Source organism: Leguminivora glycinivorella, chromosome 11, assembly GCF_023078275.1.
Source record: "Leguminivora glycinivorella isolate SPB_JAAS2020 chromosome 11, LegGlyc_1.1, whole genome shotgun sequence".
Taxonomy (NCBI): domain Eukaryota; kingdom Metazoa; phylum Arthropoda; class Insecta; order Lepidoptera; family Tortricidae; genus Leguminivora; species Leguminivora glycinivorella.
In genome coordinates this window covers 22,277,771-22,304,345 of record NC_062981.1, presented here as the reverse complement: position 1 = coordinate 22,304,345, position 26,575 = coordinate 22,277,771, and the positions used below count along the sequence as shown (strand labels likewise).

The following is a 26,575-nucleotide window of genomic DNA, read 5'->3' as shown; positions in this document are numbered from 1 at the left end:
CCGGTCTTGGGCAGTTTGGGTGACCTCCTCCCACCCCATGCCTAGCACCCTGAGCTCCTGCTGAACCGAACGACGCCAAGTAGATTTAGGGCGGCATGGTTTGCGCTTTCCGGGTATATTCCAGATGAGGGCCTTTTTGGATAGGTGAGTATCAGGTTTTCTGAGGATGTGTCCAATCCACTGCCATTTCCGCGTCTGAATATCTTCTTGTACGGGTGCTTGTCCAGTTATTCTCCATAAGTGAGCGTTTGTGATCCAGTTAGGCCAAAAGATACGCAGGATCTGCCTTAAGCATTTGTTCACAAACACTTGGAGTTTTGACATCAGGTCTTTGCGGACAAACCGTTTAATTTATTGCTAAGTAATAACACACTTAATTCTTACAATAACTTCGCCAAACTGCGGAACAGTTTGTTGGCGAATGAAAACCCGGACTTATAAGTACTTATTACTAACTTATCTAACTTAATTGATATACCCAGGCACAATGATAACGGGTCACCTTGCATGAATATTCCTTACAATGTGACCCATCAACACTGTCCCCGAGTGCATACTAATAAGTAGGTATATAACCAACAATATGTTTTCAACAATAGATTCTTAATTTTTTTTTTTAACATTTTTTGTTATGCAATCCTCTTCAGAGAGAGAGAGATAAACGCACAGTATAATAAAGATTACTATCGTACAGTATCACTCCCTGCCTCCCGCTGAAAGGGCAGCCCTCCACCTCTTATCGCCTGTCATAAATACGACCAGTCGACCTGTCTTGTCTCACTCATACAAGCATGGCACGCGTTGGCCTACACGAGTTTAGATTAGACTGTGCGCGCTTCTTTCATTTGAACGCTATTGTCCGAGGTGTGATAGTAGTTAGTAGGGATGTTACGGAGCTTCGCCTCCGGATCCGTTAAGTCGGAACTTCCGTTTAAGTGCTTTTACGCCTCCGCCTTCGCTAATTTTTATTTCACTCCTTCGCCTCCGCCTCCGGTATTTTTTTACCGAAGTTACAATGGAGTTGAACGCATTGCATTTGGTGCGGCAGCGCGGCGTACTAAGTTTTGACTATATCTCAACAATTTTGACTATACATCAACCTTAAAAGGAGTTAATAGGTACTCGGCTCCTGCTCCGCATCCGGTAAACCTCCGGATCCGTAACGCGGCTCCGGCTCCGGACCCGACTCTGTTAAAAAAATAAATGCAACTCCGAATCCGGTAAAGCCACTTCCGTAACATCCCTAGTAGATAGCATCTCTACAAGTTGTTGAGAAGGCTGTATGACACGCTCTTATTGCCTGTGCCTGTACATAGGTACGCTCTAATGATTAGAACTGAATGCCCCACGTGGGTAAGCTTAAGTGTCAACTGTTTGATTACTTCTTACTTGTTTGATCATCGTATTTTAAAAATGTAAAGGAAAACGTTTTGTCCACGAGTGTACACAATATATAACTAGCAGTTGGTTAAAAAATAGTGCTTGGACTCCTTCGCGCGCGGAAAAAGTGAAACTTCGTAATATAACCTTAAAAACATTCTGTCAGTGTCAAGTGACTGTCACGGTTTTGACAGTTTTGCGTTTAAAATCGCCGTCAATGGAAATTGTCAAAAATGTAAACAAACTATTATTATAAAATATCAATATTTTAGCACAATTTTATTATTTCAAAGGTTGAGGATCATAATGTGAGATGAACTGATGAACACATGGATTTAGCCAGTATCTGATGAGTTAGAATGGAAATTGAAGATTTTGACTACACGGTTTGTTTACGTTGTTCATAAATTCTATTGACGGCGACTTTAGTTAATTGCTCAAATTATTGAAAAAACAAACATAAACTAATGAAATACGGACAAGTTCAACAGTTTGGACTTCCGGTTCGAGCGCCATCTTAGCGGTCTCGTGTCGTGAATAATTTCTTTTTCTTTTGCTCATTAATGTTGTTTGAAGTGTAATATCGATAGCTTATTATGCAGTAAACTAATGTTGTAGTGAGACGCTGATGAAGAATTAATCTCTAAACGCGTTTAGCCTCTTTTTTGTCGTCAACGGCCGGTAGTCTACGTGCTCTTGTAAAATCTAGCTATCAATTTACAAGTGCTAACTCACCGTACACTGTCGTACTTACCGTACCAAAATCACTAATTAATATTAGCTAAATATTAGCTAAATCATTATTGGGACTGAAGCCATTCAATTAAAAAAAAAAGTTCAACAGTTTCACTTCATAAATTGGCATGTTTTTGGCATATTCCTGGCAATTAGAGTTGGCATTAGAAGTTTCACTTCAATAATTGAATAATATTGTCAACAGAATGATCAAAGAGGAAGGCCCCGGGACGTTGCTCCGCGGCGCCCCGGCCACCGTCTCGCGCGCAGCCGTCGTGAACGGCGCGCAACTGGCCTCCTACGCGCAAGCCAGGCAAATGCTTCTCCCCGTGATGGGGGAAAACATGCTTCTGCACTTTACTGCGTCTATGATCGCCGGCTTCGTCACCTCTGCTGCGTCAATACCACTGGACAAAGTTAAAACGATGTAAGTAACAAAATTTAAATTTTGAAAAAAAAAAACCGACATAGTTCCATCAAACTTGGCTAAGAACACTACCGACTAATTCAACTTTCAAACAAAAAAAAAGGAAATCTAAATCGGTTCATACGTTCGGGAGCTACGATGCCACAGGCAGACACGTCAAACTTATAACACCCCGTCGTTTTTGCGTCGGGGGTTAAAAATACAGACTAAGTATAGTCACGGAAATAGGGGTAGGTAATATTGCGTAAAAGATTAAATTCTTATATGATAGATGCTTTTATTATCAGTTTAGTTACAAGATTCATCAGTTTCGTTACGAAATCCAAAGGTACAAATTTTCTGCGATTGCCCCTAAACAGATTTTTAAAGCAAAATATATTGTTTCAGAGTGCAAAACACGGCCAAAGGGGGTGAGCAGCTCGGGATGATGGCAGTGGTACTCGATGTGCTAAAGAAGGAGGGTATCCTTGGGTTCTGGTCCGGGTTCCTGCCCACCTACCTGAAGATCGGACCCCACACTGTCTTCACCTTTATCTTCCTGGAGCAAATTAACGCGGCATACTTTAGGGCGGTTAATGCTTAAGTCCGTATTCACATTATCCGATCCGATATTGGATGTCGGAAGGACTTCAAAAAACAGTGCGCGGAAGAAGTGAAACTTTTTTTTTTTTTATTTTATATTTTTAACTTCATAGCATAACCTCAAAAACATTTTGTCAAGTGACCATCACGTTTTTGCGTTTACTTACGTCGTCGTCATCTTTTACTGTTATAAATATTTTACATTGCTATTTGCTCAAATCATTTTGCACTTAATATAAAACACGCGCATTCCAACCAACCATTCCACCATTCAAAACCATTCTGGGCTTTGGGCATTCTGTTCTGTCACTGACCGAGTGAATAAGTGAATGAATGGAATGAGTGAATCGCGTTGAGCGAATGTTACGCGCTGAGTGAGCGGCATTTCACGCAAGGTAACAATGACTGAGTGTTACGCGCTGTCAGTTGGAAGTTACCTTAGAAGTTTCACTTCAAAAATCCAAGATGGCGCCTGTCATATATGGGATATCGGTCCTACATCCGACATCGGATCAGATAATGTGAAATCGAACTAAGGTATGGAGTTTTTCGTGAAGATTACCCAAAGGTTTTGAAGTAGGATCCTGCCCACCTACCTCAATATTGGACTTCATACTGTTTTCACCTACTCTCCCTGGAGCAAATTAACGCGTGCCGTAGCCGAATAGCAATTCTGCGCCGCGAAACGAAACGCCGCGAAAAATAGTCTGGCTCTTCGCGCCAATACGCAAGAACGATGGAGGCAGATATCTACAAGCGTTTCGTTTCGTGAGCGTTTATGCCATTCGGCTACGTACCCAGGGCGGTTAATGCGGCATGGCGTTTTTCGTGAAGGAGGGTATCCTGAGAGCGTTTCCACATTATTTGATCTGATATCGGATGTAGGAAGGATGTCAAAGGCAAAAATCAAAGATCCAGGCCAGGCACCTTTAATATACAGAAAATACGTCCTACATCCGATATCGGATTGGATAATTTGAAAACGCACGAAGGGTTTTGAAGTAGGATCCTGATCACGTACATCAAAACATTCCACTCGGTTTTCACCTTCATATGCGCAACTTTTTATGACATTCATAAAGGAGAGTTACCTATCCTAGTGTATTCGAGGGGTCTACAGCCACCCTAAGTGCGTTTTCACATTATCCGATCCGATATCGGATGTAGGACCGATATCTCATACATTTGAGCCGCCATGTTTGATTTTTGCCCCTCAAATCCTTCAGACATCCGATATCGGATCGGATAATGTCAAAACGCACTAAAGATAGGACCCCTGACAGTTCGCGTTCTTGGAGCAAATAAACGCTGCACGCTTCCGAGCGATTTATGCATAACCTTTTGAGCGCCAACCCACATTATGGTCGTTAACCCTTTAACCACCGTAGTCCTATATATCCTGGGCATTTTCAGAAATTGGGACCCAAAATTAGTGACAGATGTTAACAAGAATTAACTCGATGTCAGTTTTGTGACAACAATTAAGAATAAAATTTGTCTAAAAAACAACTTTTTCATGTTCTAAATGTAGATTATTGTTTATAGTTTATGTAATTAACACAAAAAGCTTATTTTTACGGAAATTTCATGCTTAATTGTGGTCACAAAACTGTCATCGAGTTCATTTTTGGTAACAGCTGTCACTAATTTCGGGTCTCAATTTTTGAAAATGTCCTTATAAGACAAACGACCAGCTCATTTCGCCGAGGTGTGATAGGAAAGATAAATTTTCGAGTAACTTCCTATCTACTGCCCCGGGACACGAGCACGGCTCGGTGATAATTTCAAAGTGGTTGAAAGGTTATTAATGGAGCCTAGGACAGGAACCTTACAATTAACCTATATTAAGGTTTATAATAAATTTGGCTCGTGAGCAACCATGATGGAGTTCCGTTTCTGTGGCGTGTAGCGTATTAAATAAAGCCAAGAACGCAGTGTTAGCGTTGTTATGTCAAAGCTGGCGATTTACGCCGAATCGAGTTTTCGGCCGTCTACTAATAACACTGCGTTGGTCTGTCAAAGTTGGCGACTTACGCCGATTCGAGTTCTCCGTCTACTATGAAGGGTGAATTCGATTCGACGTGTCGCCAATGGACGCAGATTCATAATAGCTGAAGCGAATTATTGAGATTCGACTCGGCGAGTCTAGTGAACGCCCACCTTAAGGCACTTGTCCCACCGCGAGCTATCGGCTACAAAAACGAACAAAAAATAGTCGCTCCCGTGCAAATAAAAGAGACACGGCGATGTTTATAGTTACTCGCCCAGCGGTGAGCTATCAAAATCGCCGTGTCTCTTTTATTTGCACGGGAACAAAACGCGAGCAAAACGCAACTTAAAAACACGTATATTTGCCTTCTATAAGTACCATTAGCAACTGTTAGCTGTACATTTGTAATCCTTATTACAAGGGCAAAAATTCTAGTGATGGTTAGCGAAAAGTGTTGCTGTTAGTACCTATAACGACGCCGCTACTGATGATAAAATATCATATTTTACCAATAAACAATCTGAATTTGAATCTACGAATGATTTTTTTGGTAATACATATTTTTTATTTAGAAATGTGACTTGACTGTACAGTCACCGGCATAAATAAGTGATGATTTCTGTACCTTGTCGCTTTTAGTCGTTTCACAATTTCGTATGACGTTTCAAACAAGATGTTAAAGTGACAAGGTACAGAAATCATCACTTATTTAAGCCGGTGACTATACGACTATAAATTCTACAATATAAGAAGAATTTTACAATATAAGATTATTTTTTTAATCTTTTATAAATTTTAGTTGTTTAAAAACAAAAATATCGTTGTATAACTCTGATATAAATAAAAATCAGGTTTGCACACCAAGCTTTATTTAATTTACAATGATTCACATACATACGTTTTGGGCGCCAATGATGTCACCTAAAATATATTTGAAAGGATAAGGTACAGCGGGGCAAATCTCTACTGGGGGGCAAATGTAACTGGCCTATTTTTCCATGTTCTACAATGTTTGCATTATTAAATAGTGTCCACCGGTTGTATATGGTAGGCGTGTGAAGTGGATACATGTAGAACTGAACATCATAGTGTAATTAATAATGGAAAAATGGATTAGTTACAATTACCCTCCAGTCAAGATTTGCCCCGCTATACCATACTTCTTTAACACTTTCACAGTCCAATGTCCCATATTTGGATCACTACAAATTAGCTCCAGTCCATGTCCCATATATGGGTCACTAAGATTTTTTTATATACCTACCGATTAAGCCGTATACATATTAATTGAAGTAAATTTATGGACTTACGTGGATGTCTAAAATCTAAATATTTTGTATGCGGACTGGTGTGTGTGTGGATTGAGTGAGCACCTTCCGAAAATAAAAAAAAATATGCTGATCATTTAGTAAAAGTTCTAAAACAATTGTAAAACGAATCTCTGAATTTGTAAAAAGATAAATCAAAAGATACAGCCATTAACATGTGCTCACTCAGTTCTCACAAACTACCAACGAAAACAGTGAATATATTCATTTAACATATAATATTTATATACTAACATTTAGTAAAAAATAGGCCAACCTACCTCTATAAATATTAGATCACCTAGTGACGTATTAAATTTTTTACAAATAGTTTCTTATGCTCACTCAATCCACACACTTTTGAAAAGCCGAATTTTGATGAAAAACATAAGATTTAGACCGCTATTATATGTGTATAGTTTAGTAAAAGTGAAATGGGAATTTGTAAAATACAAATCGAACCACTAACGTGTCAGGTTTTTTTATAATATATTTTTGTAAGTGCTCACTCAGTCCACACGTTTTGAGACTCCCCAATCTCAATATGACAATGGGAAGGTGGGGAAAATCAGGAGCCGACATAGTGTAGTCACCCTACTTGATACATTTGTATGAGAAAAGTTATGTCTGAATATCTTTAAAACCAGACAACGAATATAAAATATTAGATGGTGGATATTTAGTAAAAATTTTTACTAAATGTTGAAGTACTTTCGAGTGTCTTAGGTGCTACAAATCGTAAGATATTTACATTTTTAACTTTCTCAAAACGTGTGGACTGAGTGAGCACTTACAAAAATATATTATAAAAAAACCTGACACGTTAGTGGTTCGATTTGTATTTTACAAATTCCCATTTCACTTTTACTAAACTATACACATATAATAGCGGTCTAAATCTTATGTTTTTCATCAAAATTCGGCTTTTCAAAAGTGTGTGGATTGAGTGAGCATAAGAAACTATTTGTAAAAAATTTAATACGTCACTAGGTGATCTAATATTTATAGAGGTAGGTTGGCCTATTTTTTACTAAATGTTAGTATATAAATATTATATGTTAAATGAATATATTCACTGTTTTCGTTGGTAGTTTGTGAGAACTGAGTGAGCACATGTTAATGGCTGTATCTTTTGATTTATCTTTTTACAAATTCAGAGATTCGTTTTACAATTGTTTTAGAACTTTTACTAAATGATCAGCATATTTTTTTTTATTTTCGGAAGGTGCTCACTCAATCCACACACACACTGCGGACTGTTAGCGCGTTTTCACATTATCCGATCCGATATCCCATATATTAACGCCGCCATCTTTGATTTTTTTCTTTGAAATCCTTCCGACTTCCGATATCGGATCGGATAATGTGAAAACGCACTTAAGGTGTTAATCCTGCATGCATACTTAATGGCATATAAGGTAACTGTCCCATATTACGGGAACTTAAGACGTTTCCTACTTTGAGTGAGGATTGTAAAAAAAATGCGAAGTTTCTAGTCGTGTTAATTATTTTATTTTAAGGATAAGTCTTCTACGATGGATTTAAGACACAATTTTGTATCGTAACTTCTAATTTATAAAAATTACCGTTGTTTTACTTAACCCTTAGTTTGCCCATTATTCCGGGATACAATTTTGGTATGGCTTCAATTCCGGGAGTCGTTGTACGTAATTACGGGATACCTTTAAAGTCCACGTTGTTGAAGCATAATGTAAAAAAACGAATTAAAAATATTGTTTACATAAATATATAAATGCACATATCGTTTTGATAGTTGCTTATACAGAGTGTATTTTTTATAATTGGCAATGTTTTCATGGGTTGGGGTTGGGGTGGGATGGGAAATATGATATTTTACGGTATAACTATGTATTGTATGATATAATGACAGGGTGTTATAAGTTTTACTGTCTGTCTAAGGCATCGCTTTCGAATGGATGAACCGATTTAGATTAGTTTTTTTCGTTTGAAAGCTGAATTAGTCGAGAGTGTTCTTAGGCATGTTTGGTGAAAAACGCTTTACAATGTCGGGGTTTTTTTTTTTAAAATTTAATTTCAATCCAGAAGCTATTGCCGGTTATAAAACTTGCACGGTACTCGTGAAAATTTCAGTTTTTTGGTACTGGTGATTACTGAGCTACACCGTATACATATATGGTGGTGATACGTTATTCAAGTATGTATATATAAATAACTAGTACTCAATAAATAAATATTATAGGCCGTTCTTACACAGATTGACTGTCCGATGAATTTGTACTATTTTATATTTATATATGTCTATCCTATTATATATTATCCTCATCTAAATTTTAGCTTTGTAGTACTAATAATAATTGAGCTAAATCGTAGACGGACAGACTGACTGACGGACAAACCAATATGCGGTATAAAGATTTTTAGCTAACTAAGGAAGTTTAAAAACATAATAGTCGGGTCTCTATACCTTATTTTGTGTTTTTATATTTTAATACACTTTATATAGGCATACCGGAATAAGATACACTCATATAAAGTCGTGTACTTAATTACGGCAGTCAAAACGAAGGCTATATTAAAAGACATACAAGATTTTTTTCTTAGTACATTGGAAGATTATATGACAATTATACTCAAAACATCGAAATAAGTAACCTTTGTGCTTTAATTTTGTGAAATAAAACAAATTTAATGTCGATGTCACACTCCAATATTTCGCACGTATTACTCAACGAGTATACATTTCGTACTCAATTATGAGACTAAAATCTAAAAAATATATGTACCGTAATTATGTCACTATAATCTGTAATCTTTACTCAATATATTGACATGAAATATATAAATATACTTCACCGCAAATAGTAATAAAACATAAAAACATTGCGGACTGTGTTTCCGTTATTCCGTGATACTCCCGTAATTATGTACACCGCGTCAAAATGGTGTACATTATTCCGGGAGCGGATATTTTTATTAAAATATGCTTTAAATTAATTTGAAAAGATGATATAAATGTATTTTAATAACTATAAGACAATTATGATACAAATTTAATATAAATAAACTTACCCGCATCACAGTAAACCCTTAAGAAGTGCCGCTGCCGCGTTAAGCTCACCGTCAAACACGCCCATAGAAACCACTGCGTGGTTACGACTGACGCGTTTGGAGGTACTTCACGGCTTCAAAAGATACGACAGATATTCGAAAATCGACTTTTTCGGTTCTATTTGATCTATAGTTAATAAAATACTGCCTTAAATTAAGATTTTACTGATAGTTTCCTTATTTTGCGACAAAAACCAAAGTATCCCGGAATAATGTACCACATTTTACTATCCCGGAATAGTGTACAGTTACCTTAATAATCATCATCCTCTTTGCGTTATCCCGGTATTTGCCGCGGCTCATGGGACTCTGGCTCCGCTGTGACAACTAATCCCAAGATTTGGCATAGGCACTAGTTTTACGAAAGCGACTGCCATTTGACCTTCCAACCCAAAGGGTAACTGGGCCTTATTGGAATTAGTCCGGTTTCCTCACGATGTTTTCCTTCACCGAAAAGCGACTGGCAAATATTAAATGATATTTCGCACGTAAGTTCCGAAAAACTAATGATATAACAATTTCATATAATGGTATTCGTCGAATATTCCCGATGGTATTAACTTTTCATTTCCCTTAAATAGTATAGCGAAAGATGGCAAAACGAATATTCGACGAATCCCTACATGTATAGGAAAGAACAATATCAATTAAGGGTCCATGAACGATACTAATAATAACTGATATACAGTATGTAAACTAACGAAAACCATTTACTGTAACCCGTAAATGTCCAGGTGATACTGAGAAACTTTTACTATGGGACCAACACTCAAAACGCGAAATAAAAATTTACTCTCCCATAGGAAATACTTACTATAAAATAAAACTACCTATGAAACTGTCAGAAGATATTTTCGTGATTTCGGGGTTGATCCCATAGTAAAAGTTTCTCAGTATCACCTGGACATTTACGGGTTACAGTAAGGGTTTTCGTTAGTTTACATACTGTAGACGGTCAACAAAATCTTGGCACTAAAAAAGGCAGCAAACTTGAAAAATGCATTGGAAATATGGGGGCGAAGTAGGGCTGCAAATGGTTCTTTTTTTTAAGATGAACAAATAATACGACAATAACGGTTTTTCGTTATTTGCAACGTTTCAATAACAATAACGTACATTTTAATTCGATAAACATTCAGTATGCAAACGTTTATTGGCGAATACCCGATGCGGCATGAAGCGTGGAGAGGCGGTGGCGGTGGTGGTGGTTGGCGGTTGCCAACAGTAAATAGCGACAACTACTAACTACAGATTAAAAAACAATAGTCATTACAAATTTTAATTGGCTGTACAATAAAATAGGAAGGTTAATGGATGACAACAGCAATCTTAGCCAAGTTACCTTCACCGCTAAACGTAGCATAATACCTTATATTAACCCTGGGCGCACACGGAGGCGACAGTTGCACGGCGACATCTTTTGTCTCTGTCGTTACTACATGCGTCCAAGACAGAGACAAAAAATGTCGCCGTGCAACTGTCGCCTCCGTGTGCGCTCAGCCTAAAATATTACACAAAAATAAAACATTCGAAATATTGGTGTATAATGGACTGCGCAAGCAGATACTTAGTATTTTTAGAGTACACATGGCGCTATATTACCGCACTAGTGCGATATAGCACATTACGGAACTATGTCAAAAATTGAAGTGGCTATATGTACCGTCTTAAAATGTTATCGGGTCAATCCGCGGCAAGAGTAACATGAGTCACGACACGATTTTAGAAAGAAAGAAAGAAAGAAAAGACATTTATTCAGTACAGCACACATACACAGGACAAAATGGTGAAATTAAAAAAAGAAACTAATAATAAAAAACAAATACACAAAAATATCCTAAGAAAATTATATACACACAAACAGAAAATTACACTTGTGTGTCCAGCAATGTGTGCAGTAGGGAAAAGGCTTTGACTCAGCATGTTGTTGCAAGACGCAGGAGAGGCGAAATGCAACGCTGTTATTCTGCCAAGGCCTGAGGGAGTGACTTTTTTGTTTAAATATAGTAAAACCAAGAAATAATAAATAGTAAAAGTGTAAAAAAAGAAACATAAATATTATTAAGTGATACATGCAAACAAGAGAATAAATAAATAATACATTATAAGTGGGCAATGATAATTATATAATATATAAGCGCAACTATTTTATGGTGATTTTATGGTATGTTCCATTATTCACGATGCCAGTTCAAGTAATAATCTATCTCTAAATAAGTGTTACTTTCCCAAAATATGCATAGATCCTTTAATTTGCAGCTGTAGTTCAAATAAACACGCAATGAAGTCGTGACTCGCGTTACTTTTACGTGGATTCACCCTATACGATATATGTAGGGTAGATCGGGGACAATAGAAACACGTTACGATTGAAACAAGTCAAATTTCTCTAAAACTACAATACCTACGTGGAATACGCAATACTCACGATACGAGGTCGACCATTTTGCAAGTTTGAACCAATAACGATCGGGCACGCGAGTGACGTGGCAGTGACAGGGAGCCGATGAAAATTTTCGACCAAAAAAGTAACTATTGGTGCTTTCGTATATTTTTGTCTAATTTTGTGTACCCGTGTAGTATGAAAATTTTAATTCGCTAAGTGATATGAGTGTGGATTCTATAATATTTTAAGTGCCATGAAACAGTGATGGAGTGTCATTAATTGGTAAATAATTGACTTTGAAATCAAACATGTGTTGTGGTGATAATAGAAACAACGTCCTTGTGGACGATTGAAACGTTTCAAATGTCCCTGTGTTTTAATCGTCCCCACAAGTAACCAACTATCAATGCAATCGGGTTCTGTTTTTTGTAAGTATAACGACGTGCAAATTCCACGAATGAAAGTAGCAATATCTACGTTTAACTCCGGCCTGACAACAGAAGAATGTGACCAACAGATCTTCAAAAATGTCTACATACACTGCACACCGTTGTTCTACGGACTGGTTATGATTGAAACAAGGTTATAATTGAAACACCCACTTTTGTATGAAACACATTAATATTTTTTTATGACTATTCCATAGAATTATATCTTACTGTTTCATAATAACCAAAATGTTAAATTTATATGTAAGAAGTTACCGAAACAAAGAAGATTAAAAGTCAAGTATTTCTTTTTTTACATACGTTTCTTATGTCAAGATATTGAAAGAATCTTCAGGCGCTGATATTTATTGTATAGTGTCTTCTACAAAAGTGATCTTTTGGTGGTCTGTTTTTGTAACACGGCAGTCATTAATAAAGATATGAATAAAAACATTTCTTTATTTTTCCCAAATTTATAAGGGGTGTTTCAAATGACCTCGCATAGTGTTTCAATTGACAACCATATGGGGTCAATTGAACCACTCTCCCGCTTCCTCTTTAATTTCATAATACAAGATAACCATGGGCAACATACCTTTAAAACTAATTTTGTTTAAAAGCCAAATAAATTTCCTTCTTAAAAATAACTTTCTTATCTTCCTAACTATTCAAATTAAAATGCTACAAGCGATTAAGTATAAATTGTTTCAGTTGTCCCCGGTCTACCCTATGTGCGAATAGGTAATTCGCAACTTGTATTGATTTAAAACACTATTTTCTTTCATGTTTTAATTTTTCGCACTCTTAAGAGTATTTACTTGTACTAATCGTTAAGCTGAGTTTACACCAGCAAGTTATTGCTGCAACTATGTGTAAGAGTGAGTAGCAAATATCTGCATCTCTTTCTTGCATATTCCTCTCTTTCAATACGTGCAGCAATAACTTGCAGGTGTAAACTCAGCTTTACGACATGACAGGATATTCTCGTATTCTAAATAAAACATGGAACTTTTTTACCTCACCCAAAGGTAAATATAATACAACCTTCCATAAAAAATAAAATAACTGGAAGAACTACTTAAATAACTGTTCTTAACACATTCACTGTCTCACTGTAAATTGTAAACCTTTTACGCACTGGGCCCTGCGCAGGGAACGTGTTAATTTGTCAAAATGTAACATTTATATTTGGGCATTAGAGCGAAAAAAGATTCAGAACTTTATTTTTCCAAAATAGGTAAATTCAATGTTTTTCCTACTCAGAATCACGAGCCCTTTCGACCCTACTAGGTAAAAAAAAAGCTACCTTAATTTAATTTTTCTACTCCGTTACCATTTTTCAAACACTTTTTACAGCGGTTACAAAGTGGAAAGTTTGCAAACTTGTTTTTTGTCTTGGATCGAAAGCGCTCGTGATTATGAGTAGGAAAAACATAAAATTTACATACCTACCTTAGAAATAATATTTTTGGTGATTGTTCTCGCGAAAATACCCGTTTGCTCTATTATACAAATTGACAGAACGCCAAGTATTGTGATTTAATTAGTGTAGAATTATAACTACATTTTAACTTTGGCATCTCAAGAAATAATAGTTTTATAAGCTAAACTTATCCTCCGGAGACCCAACTATATTAATTTTACGGGTGACAAGCCAAGCCAATTATTATTTTGTAAATTATTTATTTATAATTTATCATTGCCCGTGTGGTGACGGGTTAAGAATTTCACCACCCCCTTTCTTCCCGTGGGTGTCGTAGAAGGCGACTGTGGGATATGGGGTAAATTGTGGCGTAGGCGAGAGGCTGGCAACCTGTCACTGCAATGTCACAGTTTCGTTTTCTGTCAACCCCTTATTTGCCAAGAGTGGCATTGAAACTTGAGTAGTTTCATATGCTCTGCCTACCCCTTCATGAGGCACAGGCGTGATTGTATGTTATGTTAATTTATCATGTTTATTTATTAAAACACAAGGATTTACAGTTTACATTATAAAAATGTCCCACAAAACAGTTTTAACGGTTTGTGGAACTTATGAACGGCGACAGTGGCGCGGGTGAGCGTGCGTACACTCTATGCAGCGTCGAGTGAGGACACTTGTATACACTTCAATTGTGTGACATGCACGCCTCACGCTCCGCTCCGCTACACGGCCAATATGAGTGGCTCACAACTTTAAATTCCATCATAACTTTTTTCTGGTACGCCAAAAAAATTTGAAAAAAATATATTGACAGGTACCAAATAGGTAGTAAATATTGACTAAGATATCAATTAGTAGTGTTGTCTAGAACTATGTAAACCAAAAATGGTCCAGACATCCTGACGTCAGAATGTCTGGCCACTTTATTCGCTCGATTTTTGATATCAGTGGAGGTACCAAATATATGTACTCAGGTACCAAATAGTATCAAATAGGTACTAAATTTTAGTATGTACTAAACATCAAATATCTGTAGTGGTCCAGGGGTCCTGACGCTCACCAATATGAGCGTGCGCGAAGGCCTTAATACACTTAGGGCCACTACCAACGAAAATGGAGGGTTAACCCACCATTTCATATTTAATTTGACAGATGACAGTCCACTAACCCTGAGTTGTGGTTGGTGCAAGTGGGCTTTACAGGTTTACTTACATAATATGCGAGTGTGCACGGGAAAACGTCCCACTTTGTCGATTGCTATAAAGCCGCTTTGCCAGTTTATTCATAATATCTGGGCGACCGAGCTTCGCTCGGTTCTATTTTAATATATCACGTCTTTAGATAAAAAAAAACTCTTATAAATACAAAAACAAAAAAAAGAGAAAAAACAAAAATTTAATTTCTTGCCGGGATTCGAAACCCTGACACCTACGATCTATCTGCGTACATTAAACCGACTTCGTACGACTGAGCTAAGCGGAATCGATGCGCGCGCGGCGAAATTAACGACCATATTTTACGTTTACTACCGCGAAAGAAAAACTCATGAAAACTCGAAAATTCGCGTTTTCCGGGATCTAAGGCTACGCTAGATTGATTTTTCACCCCCGAAACCCCCACATAACAAATTTCGGCGAAATCGTTAGAGCGATTTCCAAGATCGTCGGTATATATAAATAAATAAATATACAAGAATTGCTCGTTTAAAAGTACAAGATAAAGATACAACTAAATCTCGCCTTAATGGTAACCGACAAAGTGGAACGTTTTACTAAAGTACTAAACACACTCACTTATTAGACTTATATTGACCGGGATATAAACCGTGATTACCTTTTTGATTTTTGTCGAGCTCCCGATATATCGACGCAGTTGCATGCATCATGATCACGGAAAACTGACGAAAGCGGGTGGATGTTAAAGTTACATAGACAGCGCGAAAATAACCGTGAATCATGAAATAAAACTATGGAAACGGATTAAATCGCGTATAATGAATTTATAATTCATCCCGACGTTTCGAACACTTTACAGCGTTCGTGGTCAACGGGTGGGGTTATACGCGAATTAATCCGTTTCCATAGTTTTATTTCATGAGTAACTATCGCGGTAACCGAAGACAATATTATCAACCGTGAATCATTCAAAACTCTGACACTCACTTATTATTAATACTCAAATATTTTTTTTTGCCAATAATTTTTTTTTATTGTTTTAGGGAATTTTAGGTCAATTGTACTCAGAATCACGAGTACTTTCGTCTTTCAATCTCACTGGGAGACAAAAAGTGTCCCAGAATTTCCATACATTTTTGTTACTCTCCTCTTTTGTTACCCCATACAAAATGTACGGAAAATGGTAACAAAATAAGAAAAAATCGTATGGGACAATTTTTTTAACTACTAGGATTGAAAAGGCTAGTAATTCTGAGTAGAAATAGCTTTTTTTTTTTTCAAAAATATCACACTTCATAAAAGTGGCAAAAAAAAAAGAAATGCTCATATTGTTTGGTTTGTTGGGTCTCCATAGGATACTTGTAAGATTTTAACTTCTGATTAGCAGAAACGTCTGCAATCGATGCCACTAGGCTTAGAATAAATTTAAAAGTGGAAAATGTCTGCCTTGGGTGAGACTTGAACTCACGGCCTCTGGATCGATACTCCAGCGCTCTGCCAACTGAGACCACCAAGACTTCGACCAAGCCAGCGAAATTTTCCACTACTAAGGTCAATGGGACCCGTAGCGACATCTACCGTAAGAGACAAGGCAGACATTTTCCACTTTTAAATTTACTTGTAAGATATTCCATATTCCGTATCCTCGAGCTGGTGGTCTACCCGTAAGCCACCTCCTCTTCCATGATGGTCTCCCAGGAGTCATTGGTGTCGGTGTCCCACGAGTCTTCCTCTTCTTCGTCTTCGTAGTACGCCAGCTGGAAGAATTACTACTAAAAGTATACCAGTTATAAATAAAATAAATAAATATTATAGAACATTCTTACACAGATTGACTGAGGCCCACGGTAAGCTCAAGAAGGCTTGTGTTGTGGGTACTCAGACAACGATATATATAATATACAAATACTTATATAGAAAACATCCATGACTCAGGAACAAATATCTGTGCTCATCACACAAATGCCCTTACCGGGATTCGAACCCGGGACCGAGGCGTAGCAGGCAGGGTCACTACCGACTGCGCCAGACCGGTCGTCGGTCGGTTTTACTAACAAAGTACACAAAACTAACTTTTTGACATGCAGAAACGTCTACAATTAATTTAAAAATAGACGATTACTGCTTTGGATGAGACGAACTCACGACCTCTGGATCGATACTCCAGCGCTCTGCCACCTTGCGGTAGTTCAGTCAGCGGCATAAATATGTGATGATTTCTATACCTTGTCACATTAACGTCTTGTTTGAAATGTCATGCGAAATTGTCAAACAATTTAAAGCGACAAGGTACAAATATCATCACTTATTTATGCCGGTGACTGTACGGTACTCCACCCAGGTCGGAGACGGAATTCGTTGGTGGTTTTAGGCCCATTTCCACCAACCACTTAACTCAAGGTTAGTGGGCTGTCAACTGTCAAATTCCTTATACAATGGTGGGTTAACCCTCGGGTTAATCCTCAATTTTCGTTGGTGCAAGTGACCCTTAGAATGGTTAGTTGTAGATTGGTTAGTCCGTCATCGCCCTTGGCTTCCCGGACCTGGTGGCATGCGTAAAAAAAGGCATAGGCAGCTCAAAAATAAATGTGGCCACTTTTTTAGGGTTCCGTAGTCAACTAGGAACCCTTATAGTTTCGCCATGTCTGTCCGTCCGTCCGCGGATAATCTCAGTGACCGTTAGCACTAGAAAGATGAAATTTGGTACCAATATGTATATCAATCACGCCGACAAAGTGCAAAAATAAAAAGTAGAAAAAAATGTTTTATTAGGGTACCCCCCCTACACGTAAAGTGGGGAGTGATTTTTTTTTTCATTGCAATCCTAACGTGTGATATATTGTTGGATAGGTATTTAAAAATGAATAAGGGTTTACTAAAATCGTTTTTTGATAATACTCATATTTTCGGAAATAATCGCTCCTAAAGTAAAAAAAAGTGTGTCCCCCCCTCTAACTTTTGAACCATATGTTTAAAAAAAATATGAAAAAAATCACAAAAGTAGAACTTTATAAAGACTTTCTAGGAAAATTATTTTGAACTTGATTGGTTCAGTAGTTTTTGAGAAAAATACGGAAAACTACGGAACCCTACACTGAGCGTGGCCCGACACGCTCTTGGCCGGTTTTTCAAAGACATATTAAAGCACGAAAATTTGTGTGCAATTATTTGTCAAGTGAAGGTATTTTCTAGCTGTTGAGATAGGAACATAACAGTGTGTGCTAGGCTTACCTCGTGGTCTCGCAGACTGTGCACGGTCCGGACTCGAACCTGGAACATCCAGGCGCGGCCTAGCACGGCCGCGGAGCCGCTCAGCAGCAGCGGCATGCTAAACCGGCACTTCCACGCCAGGCCCATCAGGAACATGAATAACGATTTCCGGTTTGTGGTCATTCTCGCATTCTCTGGAATAAAAAAAAATGCTGTCAAGTTTCTAATGGGTTGGCAACGCGCACGAGACACTCCTTGAGTATAGGTGACGGTGACCGCTTATAGTAGGTAGGTATAAATGGATGATAGTAGAAATGGAACTAAACTTTTTTACATAGGTTTACATCAAAGAGGATCGAGTATTATAGAGAGTTAGGTACTGTCAAAGTAAAATGTGTAATCACAGTGTACAGACTGCCATCTCTCGACAGAAGCTTAAAACTTTTGAACCTGTCTTGACAAATTGGCCCATATTGTTAGCTTGATAAGTATGTGTTCAAATGTCAAATATTAATACTAGCGCCATCTAGTTGAGTGTCCCCCAAAGGTGTAACGGTATCTAGGCCACCGTACCTTTTTCTCTACTGCTTTGAGGTAGGTAGGTACTACGTTTTTTTCTTAGAACTTTATCCGTCTCGTCTATACGGAGTTACATATGTCTTTGGTTTACATAGACGAGACGGTGGCGCCTCTATTCTTGTCTACTCTTTTTTGCGAGGCTGGTACAGTCCCAAATCCTAAATTTTTAACCAAATATTATTGATATCATGACGACACATATTTATGGTTTTATTTATTATTGTATGGCTTTAGGCCGGCAACAGACAGTCTTAAAATGCATAATCATAATCTTACAAAAATCAGATCGAGTGCACGGAGTTCCGTACAATTTCGCGACTGACCACAGACACTCTTGTTTCTAAAGATTATGAATTTTCAGATTGATGTGACAGATTGCATACAAGTCTTTTTTTAAGATTATGAATTTTAAGACTGTCTTTTGCCGGCCTTTTTCAAAGGATATATTTAATAGTGTACTAGGTACCTAGTTAAATTCAACTAGAAATATTTAATCGGCTAGTAAGTAGGTACATTATGTTAACAACGAATTTAAATAAAATTAATGTACACTTACCTTGTCCGCCCAGAAGTTAACGTTAAAAAAACCTAAGTATCTTGTCACATTTTGTGTCAAAACCTCCAATTTCCGATACAAAATTTATAATTGACATGTGTCAAACACGGCAAACAGCAAGGTTACTATTAAAATTACCTTCCATTATTTACATTACATAAATATTCACATTGACTATATCTATGTATTACTAGCTTTTGCCCGCGGCTTCGCTCGCGTTAAATTCGAAAATTGCGGAATGCTCCATAAAAACATACCCCCCCCCCACCCCCTTTAGAGAAGTGGTAAAGGTACAAAAAGTAGCATATGTCACTCTCCATCCCACCAATTTGCTCTTAAAAAAATCACATCAATTCGTCGCTCCTTTTTGCCCTAAATGACGGACAAACAAACAGACACACACACTTTCCCATGCATTTATGATATTAGTATGGACTTACCTAAATATCGTCACTACTTTGAAAAAAAACGTGTATCTTCATCTGTCAATAAAAAAGAAAATTGTAGTAAGTATGTATGGAATGCATATAGACTTACCGCGTTTTAACTTTGAGGAGAAGTGTGAGATACGAGATTTTTTCAAAGTAGTGACGATATACTTACATAAAATTATCTATCACAGGTATTTACTAATGATATCCTTGATTTCATTAAGAATGTTATGCATGATTTAGGCTAAGTTTATTTTACTGTATACAATTATTTTGCATGATACTTGTATCTTATTAAAGCAAATAAAGAAATACAATACAATACAATACTTACATATTATTTACACCAAAACTGCACCTACATTTCGTGTTTAAATGTCAAACTTTAAATGTGTTCAAGATAAATGTTTAAGATATTTCGCTAGAATAATTTTTTGTAGTGTTTGCTTTAAATAATATACAATATCAAACCTTACTTACCTGTCTTAAGATACAGAATAAGTACACGCTAGCTGCAGTATATGACGCCATTCTATCAGGGCACGTAGTCAAATGGACAAACGCTCACGAATGTGTGATCGTTAGCTATCTCTATCTCTCTTGCGTATTCGATCGGTGTCGGCGTCAACGTTGTCTTTCGGCTAGGCCGGCAGAGGGACTACCGCCAGCCCCGACATCGACGTTCACAAATGGCGAGAATTCTTATTACACTTTAAAATTGAACTAAAAGAGAAGGATGCTTACAAATTGCTTGCGGTAAGCCTGCGTACAAGCAGGAAATTTGTCAATACGTTTTGAACCTAAATACTTTAATGATAATGTGCTATATCGTCACTACTTTTAAAAAATCTCGTATCTCACGTTGTTTCTCAAAGTTAAAACGCAGTAAGTCTATATGCATTCCATACATACTTACTACAATTTTCTTTTCATTGACAAACGAAGATACAAGTTTTTTTAAAAGTAGTGACGATATGTATATAGGGAACTTGACTGTAGTTACAATAAAATATTTTATACCATGCACGAAATAAAGCATCAGATAATTATAAGAAAAACATGGACAGAAGTTATTTTTAAATCCAATTTCTATTTAATAAGTCAAGAAGAAATATATAAAGTAACTGAGTTGACCGTGACGTCGCTCAATTCATTTTCATATAAATTCCATATTAGTAAGTCGTTCAAATTCGTTTTGACAGTTCTTTAAAAGAAACTGATTTGACTAGGAGGCAAGTAGCCTATTGATGTTAGGACGTTTTTTGTAAAATATGGATTTGTTACATAATGTTGACAATGACACATAGTTTACTTAGATTAGATTTTTAAAATTAAATGGCCTAGCTCAGTCCCATTGGTGGGACTATTTTGCCAGTGTCAAGGTGGTATAAGCTTAATGTATTCGATTTTGGTACGGTAAGTACGACGTTGTTCGGTAGTTGGCACTTGTAAATTGATAGCTAGATTTTACAAGGGCACGTGGACTATCGTCCGTCGATGACAAAAAAGGGGGCTAAACGCGTTTCGAGATTAATTCTTCATCAGCTTCTCACTATAACATTAGTTTACTGCATAATAAGCTATCGATATTACACTTTAAACAACGTTAATGAGCAAAAGAAGGAGAAATTATTCACGACACGATACCACTAAGATGGCACCCGAAACCGGAAGTCCATAGTTTACTTGACATGGTGTCGGGTTTGCGTCATTCTGATAATAACTAATCTTTGTTTTCATATCCTAGAATCCTAAAATTAGGTAGTTTGATTACCCTAATTTCATCCGCCCTGTATGAATTGATAAAAGAGCCCGTCCAATAAGGTACCTCTGCACTCGTACGCTACCGTAGGCCTCCTAATCAAATCAGCTTCTTTTTAAGAACTGTCAAAACGAAGTGACACTAAAACCAGCCTCATGCAGAAACTTGAAAAGGTTTTAGGCCTGGGAGTCGAACCCGGGACCATTTCTCCTAGTGTGCTTCAGTGGATTACAGCCTGGCAAAAAAAGAGTGGAAAATAACAGGGGCGCCACCGTCTATGTAAACCGCTTTGCATGTGGCAACTATTTTGACACTTCTGTATAAAAAAGTAAGTGTTGCTATGATAAAAAAAAATAGTTCCATTTTTACTCTTTTTTGCCAAGCTATAGTTTTAACCTTATAGCTTTTTCATTATTTCTTATCACATCATAATTATTTTATGCTAGGATAGCACTCAAGTATTTTGAACTGTATTTCTTGTTTTGAAACTTATACATTGGTATTAAATGTATAAGTTTCAAAACAAGAAATACATAAACAATATAAATATATATAGAGATAGATAGAGAGAGTCAGAGGTCAAACTATATGAATGTAACTCATATAAAACAAAATGGAAGTTACAGCGTTTTCACATTACCCGATCCGATATCCTATATAATAAAGGCGTCATATTTTACATCCGATATCGGATCGAAAATGTGGAAACGTTCTTAGGGTACAAAAACACAATTTGATTCAAGCATTTATTATATGAATTGCATTCATAAGATACACTTTAGGTTACATGAAAACGACAATTTCTTTAAATTTTGCATAATTTTGAAATGTTCGAGAAAAAATACGTAGTTAAAAAGTCCCAACGAATTGCAACTACATTTTAGCTGGATTAAGAATTAATTTAGCTTGTACGTGAATTCAGTCGAGACCTTTTTAAATAACAATGCCTGGGGCATTATAACTATGATATGGAATGTGTCACACTAAGTATACGAATAGACTTATTATTATATACTAACCGGTTTAAAAAATGTCGACTTTTAAATTACATAACAGGTCAGACATTTTGTCATTCATTCACTTTCATTATCAAGTATGTGCTGACATTATGAAGTTATGCAATTAAATATAACAAGCTTAACAAATTAATTCATTTTTTAATGTAAACATAAGTCATAACATAGTCTGCTATTCTGAAAAATAAAGAAATTTCACAAGTTTTTGCAGACAAAAATATAACATAAACCTTTAATATATCAACGTTTGTAAATAAAAATTGATGTTAAGTATACATGTTACATTTTTTTAAGTCGGTTAGCCTATCGTTTTACAAACATTCACAATATTGTCATAGATACCCTATTAATGTAGAAGTTCTAGAAAAAATCTTAAAAAAAGATAATTTTGAATAGATTTAACAAAAAAAAAACTTTACTGAATTGTAGCTGCCAGAACCATTTTTAAACCTAAATGTATACCACCTATACTTAAATATGCGTTGTTTTTCTCACTACATTTTTACAATAAACATTGAACCTACTAACAATACAATTAGGACCTCAAAAATTCATTTAAAGATATTGCGAAAATTTTAAAAATGAAATGTGTATGAAGTTTTTTATTAATTATTTAAGGTGACTTTGCATTGACCTTCACATGTGTTCAGGTGAAAAAAAAGTAGATTAGAGTTTTACATTTAAAAAAAGCTATAATAGATTAAAGAGAAGAGAAGTGACACTTATCTTAGGTTATTTTTGGCAGCTACATATTACACAATTCATTAGGAACTAGAGATATCACCTACTTGGTATTAAGTCAGATCTAACAAGATATGTAGTTGAGATAGGACAATCTAAACATTAGCGAGTGAGTAGTAAGAAAGCTACTTATCACTAGAGAGCTAAAGAACTCTTAGGGTCGGTTGCACCAAACCGTCTGTCACCGTTAAAGCGTTCGTTAAATTTTCTTGTATGGGAAGTTCCATAGACGTCTGCTGCGTGACGATGATGTGTCTGTCAAATGTGGTTGATGCAACTGGCCCTTAGTCTGCATATTTTTAAATTAAAGGAAAAATGGAAAATTCACACCTCTGGCAGAACTAAAACCTGCAACCCACTGCTTTGATGGAACAGTCACTATGACCAACTTAGCCCCGGAGCCCTGCTGGATACGTGCGAATTTTTCCATGCCTTCCCTCCATGCCTAAACGCCTTAGGGTGGCGTATAGCGACATCTACCTATAAGAATGTTTCTTACAGTCTGGGAACCATTTTTGAGTGTGAATTGACCCCTTTACAATGGACAAAGTGGCATCTTTTTCAGGAAAATTTGATTATCTAGAAGGAGTTCTAAGCAAGTTGTTAGGCCTTAGTTTAGGCTATTCACTTGGCTTTATTTGGCAAATGTATTTGATGAAGTCAAATTGAGTTTAAAAAGTTATTATAAAGTGGCAAATTTTTTTATTAACATGTAACATTATGTACACATTTAGGTAACAATCATCAAGAATTAATTAAAATAAATTCGGGTAAAAATGGCACTGATGTTAACTGTCAAAGAACTCCACCTAAATTCCTAAAAATTCAAAGAAGAAAAGATTACTCATCATCAAAGTAATCAACGTGTTCACCCGGAGCGAACCTGCCCGCCTGCAGCACGCGCATGCACTTCTTAGCCGTCATCTCAGGCTTCAGAAGGGTACCCTGATTCTTAAATGTAGTAAACACATCTCTGAGATTCTCATTCACCGTTTCCGCTAAGACATAATCAATCATAGCTGTCTCCACCGGGCCTGGGGAATAGTTTAGAACTCTAATCTGCTTTTTCTCTTCCGCAAGCACTTTGAAATACATCTCCCGAGCTGCTTTTCCACTGCAGTAGTATGCCATGCCACTCATCGGCTTGATAGCACACAGAGATGTAATGTTCACAATAACCACTCTGTCTTCAACTTCTTCAAAGATCTTCAGAAATTGGGTATTCATACTGATCACCTTAAAAACATTAAGGTCATAGTATTCTCTCAGTTCTTCCATATTGTCCATACGGAATGTCTCCACAGCCAAGTTTCCAAGAGAGCCAACATTGTGGAAGATCACACTGGTGTTGAAGTCAGTGACTTTCTGTCCAGCAAGTGAATTGTTCATTACAGCTTTCATTTCATCATTGGATGCTTTCGACAAGTCTATGGAGTTAAATATAACTTTTACCTTGTCAGATTCGCACAGGCCCGCTGTCACAGCCAGTTCCACCTTGTTACGCGCCAGCAGCAACATCAAGGAGTTTGGACCGAGGAGTTTAGATATTTCTACAGCTATGGCTCGCCCGATGCCCTGGGAAGCTCCACTCAACACAACGTAAGTGGGCCCAGAAAGGTCAATGTTGTTTGAAGATGATGAAGCCATGATTACTTACAGTTTGGTTTACTGAGGTTCTTCTTCTTCGATGAGCTGGTCTTCCTCGGTGTCGCCGATGACGGGGTCCAAGTCGCAGCCCTCTCGCATCAACCGGTCGATGCAATCCGCGCGGTACGCCGCCAAGTTCTCCACAACCTTGTTCTTAGCTCGAATTGACTTCAATTTACGCTCTGAAAATGTCAAATTATGTCTTTGTAACAACCAGAAGCAGCGCCGCAGGGTAAGTGAAGTAGAGAACGGCAAAAACCACTAAAACTGCAACCGTAGACCACGGTGTCCGATGACGGAATGTAATCAGAAACCCTGTTGCAATTTAATATGCATATTGTTACAATTCTGTGGTGTAACCAACCGGAACCAGTTCCAAAATCATTAAAAACAAATTACAATAATTGATCACTAATATAAATACCTAAGATAGCCAAGTATTCAGCCGAATCGGATAATTTTCCCGAGTCGAGCGCGGGCGTGAAATCGTCTTCAAATTTCGGCGAAACTACAGTTTCTTCGGCAATTTCGCTGCCCCAAGGATCCATCAAACTCTGCAACAAAGTAATACTCGTTTCTAGATCCGCTTCAGCGATAAGCAAAGTTTTTTCTTGCGTGTGATAATGCGAATGTGACTCAAGGCCGATTGAGACACCCACATTCACCAACTAATAAACAACATGACGAGACGATATCTACGACTTACTTGAACGTGGGCCTAAAGCCGAATGTTTAATAAAGATACGGGATCTAATTACATTTATTATACAGAAAAAATGGAATGTAAAAGAAAACGAATGGAAGCTTTAACTTGACATTGACGTATTTTTTTTTATTTAAAAATAGATGCGATAGATTCATAGATTATCAACAATTTGCCTCTGCATGCAAGCTGCATACCAGATTAATTGAGATATGCTTCTAAGTTAGCCAACATAAGGAAATAAAGAGAAACAAAAGTAATTTATTACCTGGCAACATTACACATTAAGTTTGAAGATAAATGCGCTAATGTTTGTTATAATTTGTGAATTATATATTGCACTTTAACGTAATAAAATAGAGTACAATTTTAAATAACCAAAAAATATGCAATAATTTAGCCATTATTTCGTAACTAGCCTTATTATGGCGCGGGAAATACTAATTCCGACTTCGATATTTAGGAAGATTATGAAATTCAGTAAACATTTTTGACGTGATAACGTCTAATAACTCGTTACTACGGGCAGCATGCACGAAAAAGATGACGTCATTGTCCCGTTCCTCAAGGCCACCAAGCAAGAGCAAGTGGTTTGTGTATGGACGGTTGGGGTATAAGCAAAAGGGGCCCGATTTTAGGACTTAGAAAATTTTTGTTAAAAATTTTCATTTATTATTTTTGAGTGTTTGTAATTTAAAAACATGAAAGATTGCATTAAAATAAGCATCTTTTATAGAATGAAGTTGCTTGAAAAACCTACTTATTTAGGAGTTAGAGCAGTACGAAGTTGCGAATTTTCCCATAGTATTTACTAAGGCGCCAGAGACAGAAAATTTACGATGATTTTTATTACCAATATAACCTATGTTAATAGTGATAAATCATATAGAACACGTTTAACACGTTCGCGGACGCTCAGTCACCCCTCTGGGACACCAATATTTTGTATGGGAATTTTTCGACTGCTATAGCATACCTGTCCTTAGACAGCTTATATTAGGGTTATT

The 26,575-nt window shown here is 36.9% G+C and overlaps 2 protein-coding genes across 5 annotated transcripts in view; one reads left to right on the top strand and one right to left on the bottom strand.

The window, feature by feature from the left end:
* LOC125231257 (mitochondrial 2-oxoglutarate/malate carrier protein-like) overlaps positions 1–3,197 on the top strand; it is a 10,136-nt gene extending 6,939 nt beyond the window's left edge. The window contains exons 5-6 of the mRNA XM_048136647.1: positions 2,321–2,542; positions 2,930–3,197. Of these exons, the coding sequence (XP_047992604.1) occupies positions 2,321–2,542; positions 2,930–3,125 (418 nt within the window). The 3' untranslated portion in view covers positions 3,126–3,197. The remainder of the gene's footprint in view (positions 1–2,320; positions 2,543–2,929) is intronic.
* A 13,219-nt stretch (positions 3,198–16,416) lies between these two features.
* On the bottom strand, positions 16,417–25,728 carry LOC125231132 (sepiapterin reductase-like). Of its 4 annotated transcripts, none has more exons than XM_048136492.1 (5): positions 25,572–25,728; positions 25,290–25,419; positions 24,876–25,047; positions 18,155–18,327; positions 16,417–16,680 (listed from the first exon to the last, which is right to left on the bottom strand). In XM_048136492.1, the coding sequence occupies exons 4-5, from the start codon at positions 18,314–18,316 to the stop codon at positions 16,582–16,584; spliced, it is 261 nt and encodes an 86-aa protein (XP_047992449.1). In that variant the 5' UTR covers positions 18,317–18,327; positions 24,876–25,047; positions 25,290–25,419; positions 25,572–25,728; the 3' UTR covers positions 16,417–16,581. The 4 variants fall into 4 exon arrangements, with proteins under 4 accessions (XP_047992449.1, XP_047992450.1, XP_047992448.1 ...); XM_048136493.1 differs by having other exon boundaries at positions 16,417–16,677; positions 25,572–25,727; XM_048136491.1 differs by lacking the exon at positions 16,417–16,680 and having other exon boundaries at positions 25,572–25,726.
* Between the last annotated feature and the right edge of the window lie 847 nt (positions 25,729–26,575).

Excerpts from the sequence above, each read along its gene's own strand:
- LOC125231132 (XM_048136490.1), bottom strand. The coding sequence starts at position 24,865 with ATGGCTTCATCATCTTCAAACAACATTGACCTTTCTGGGCCCACTTAC.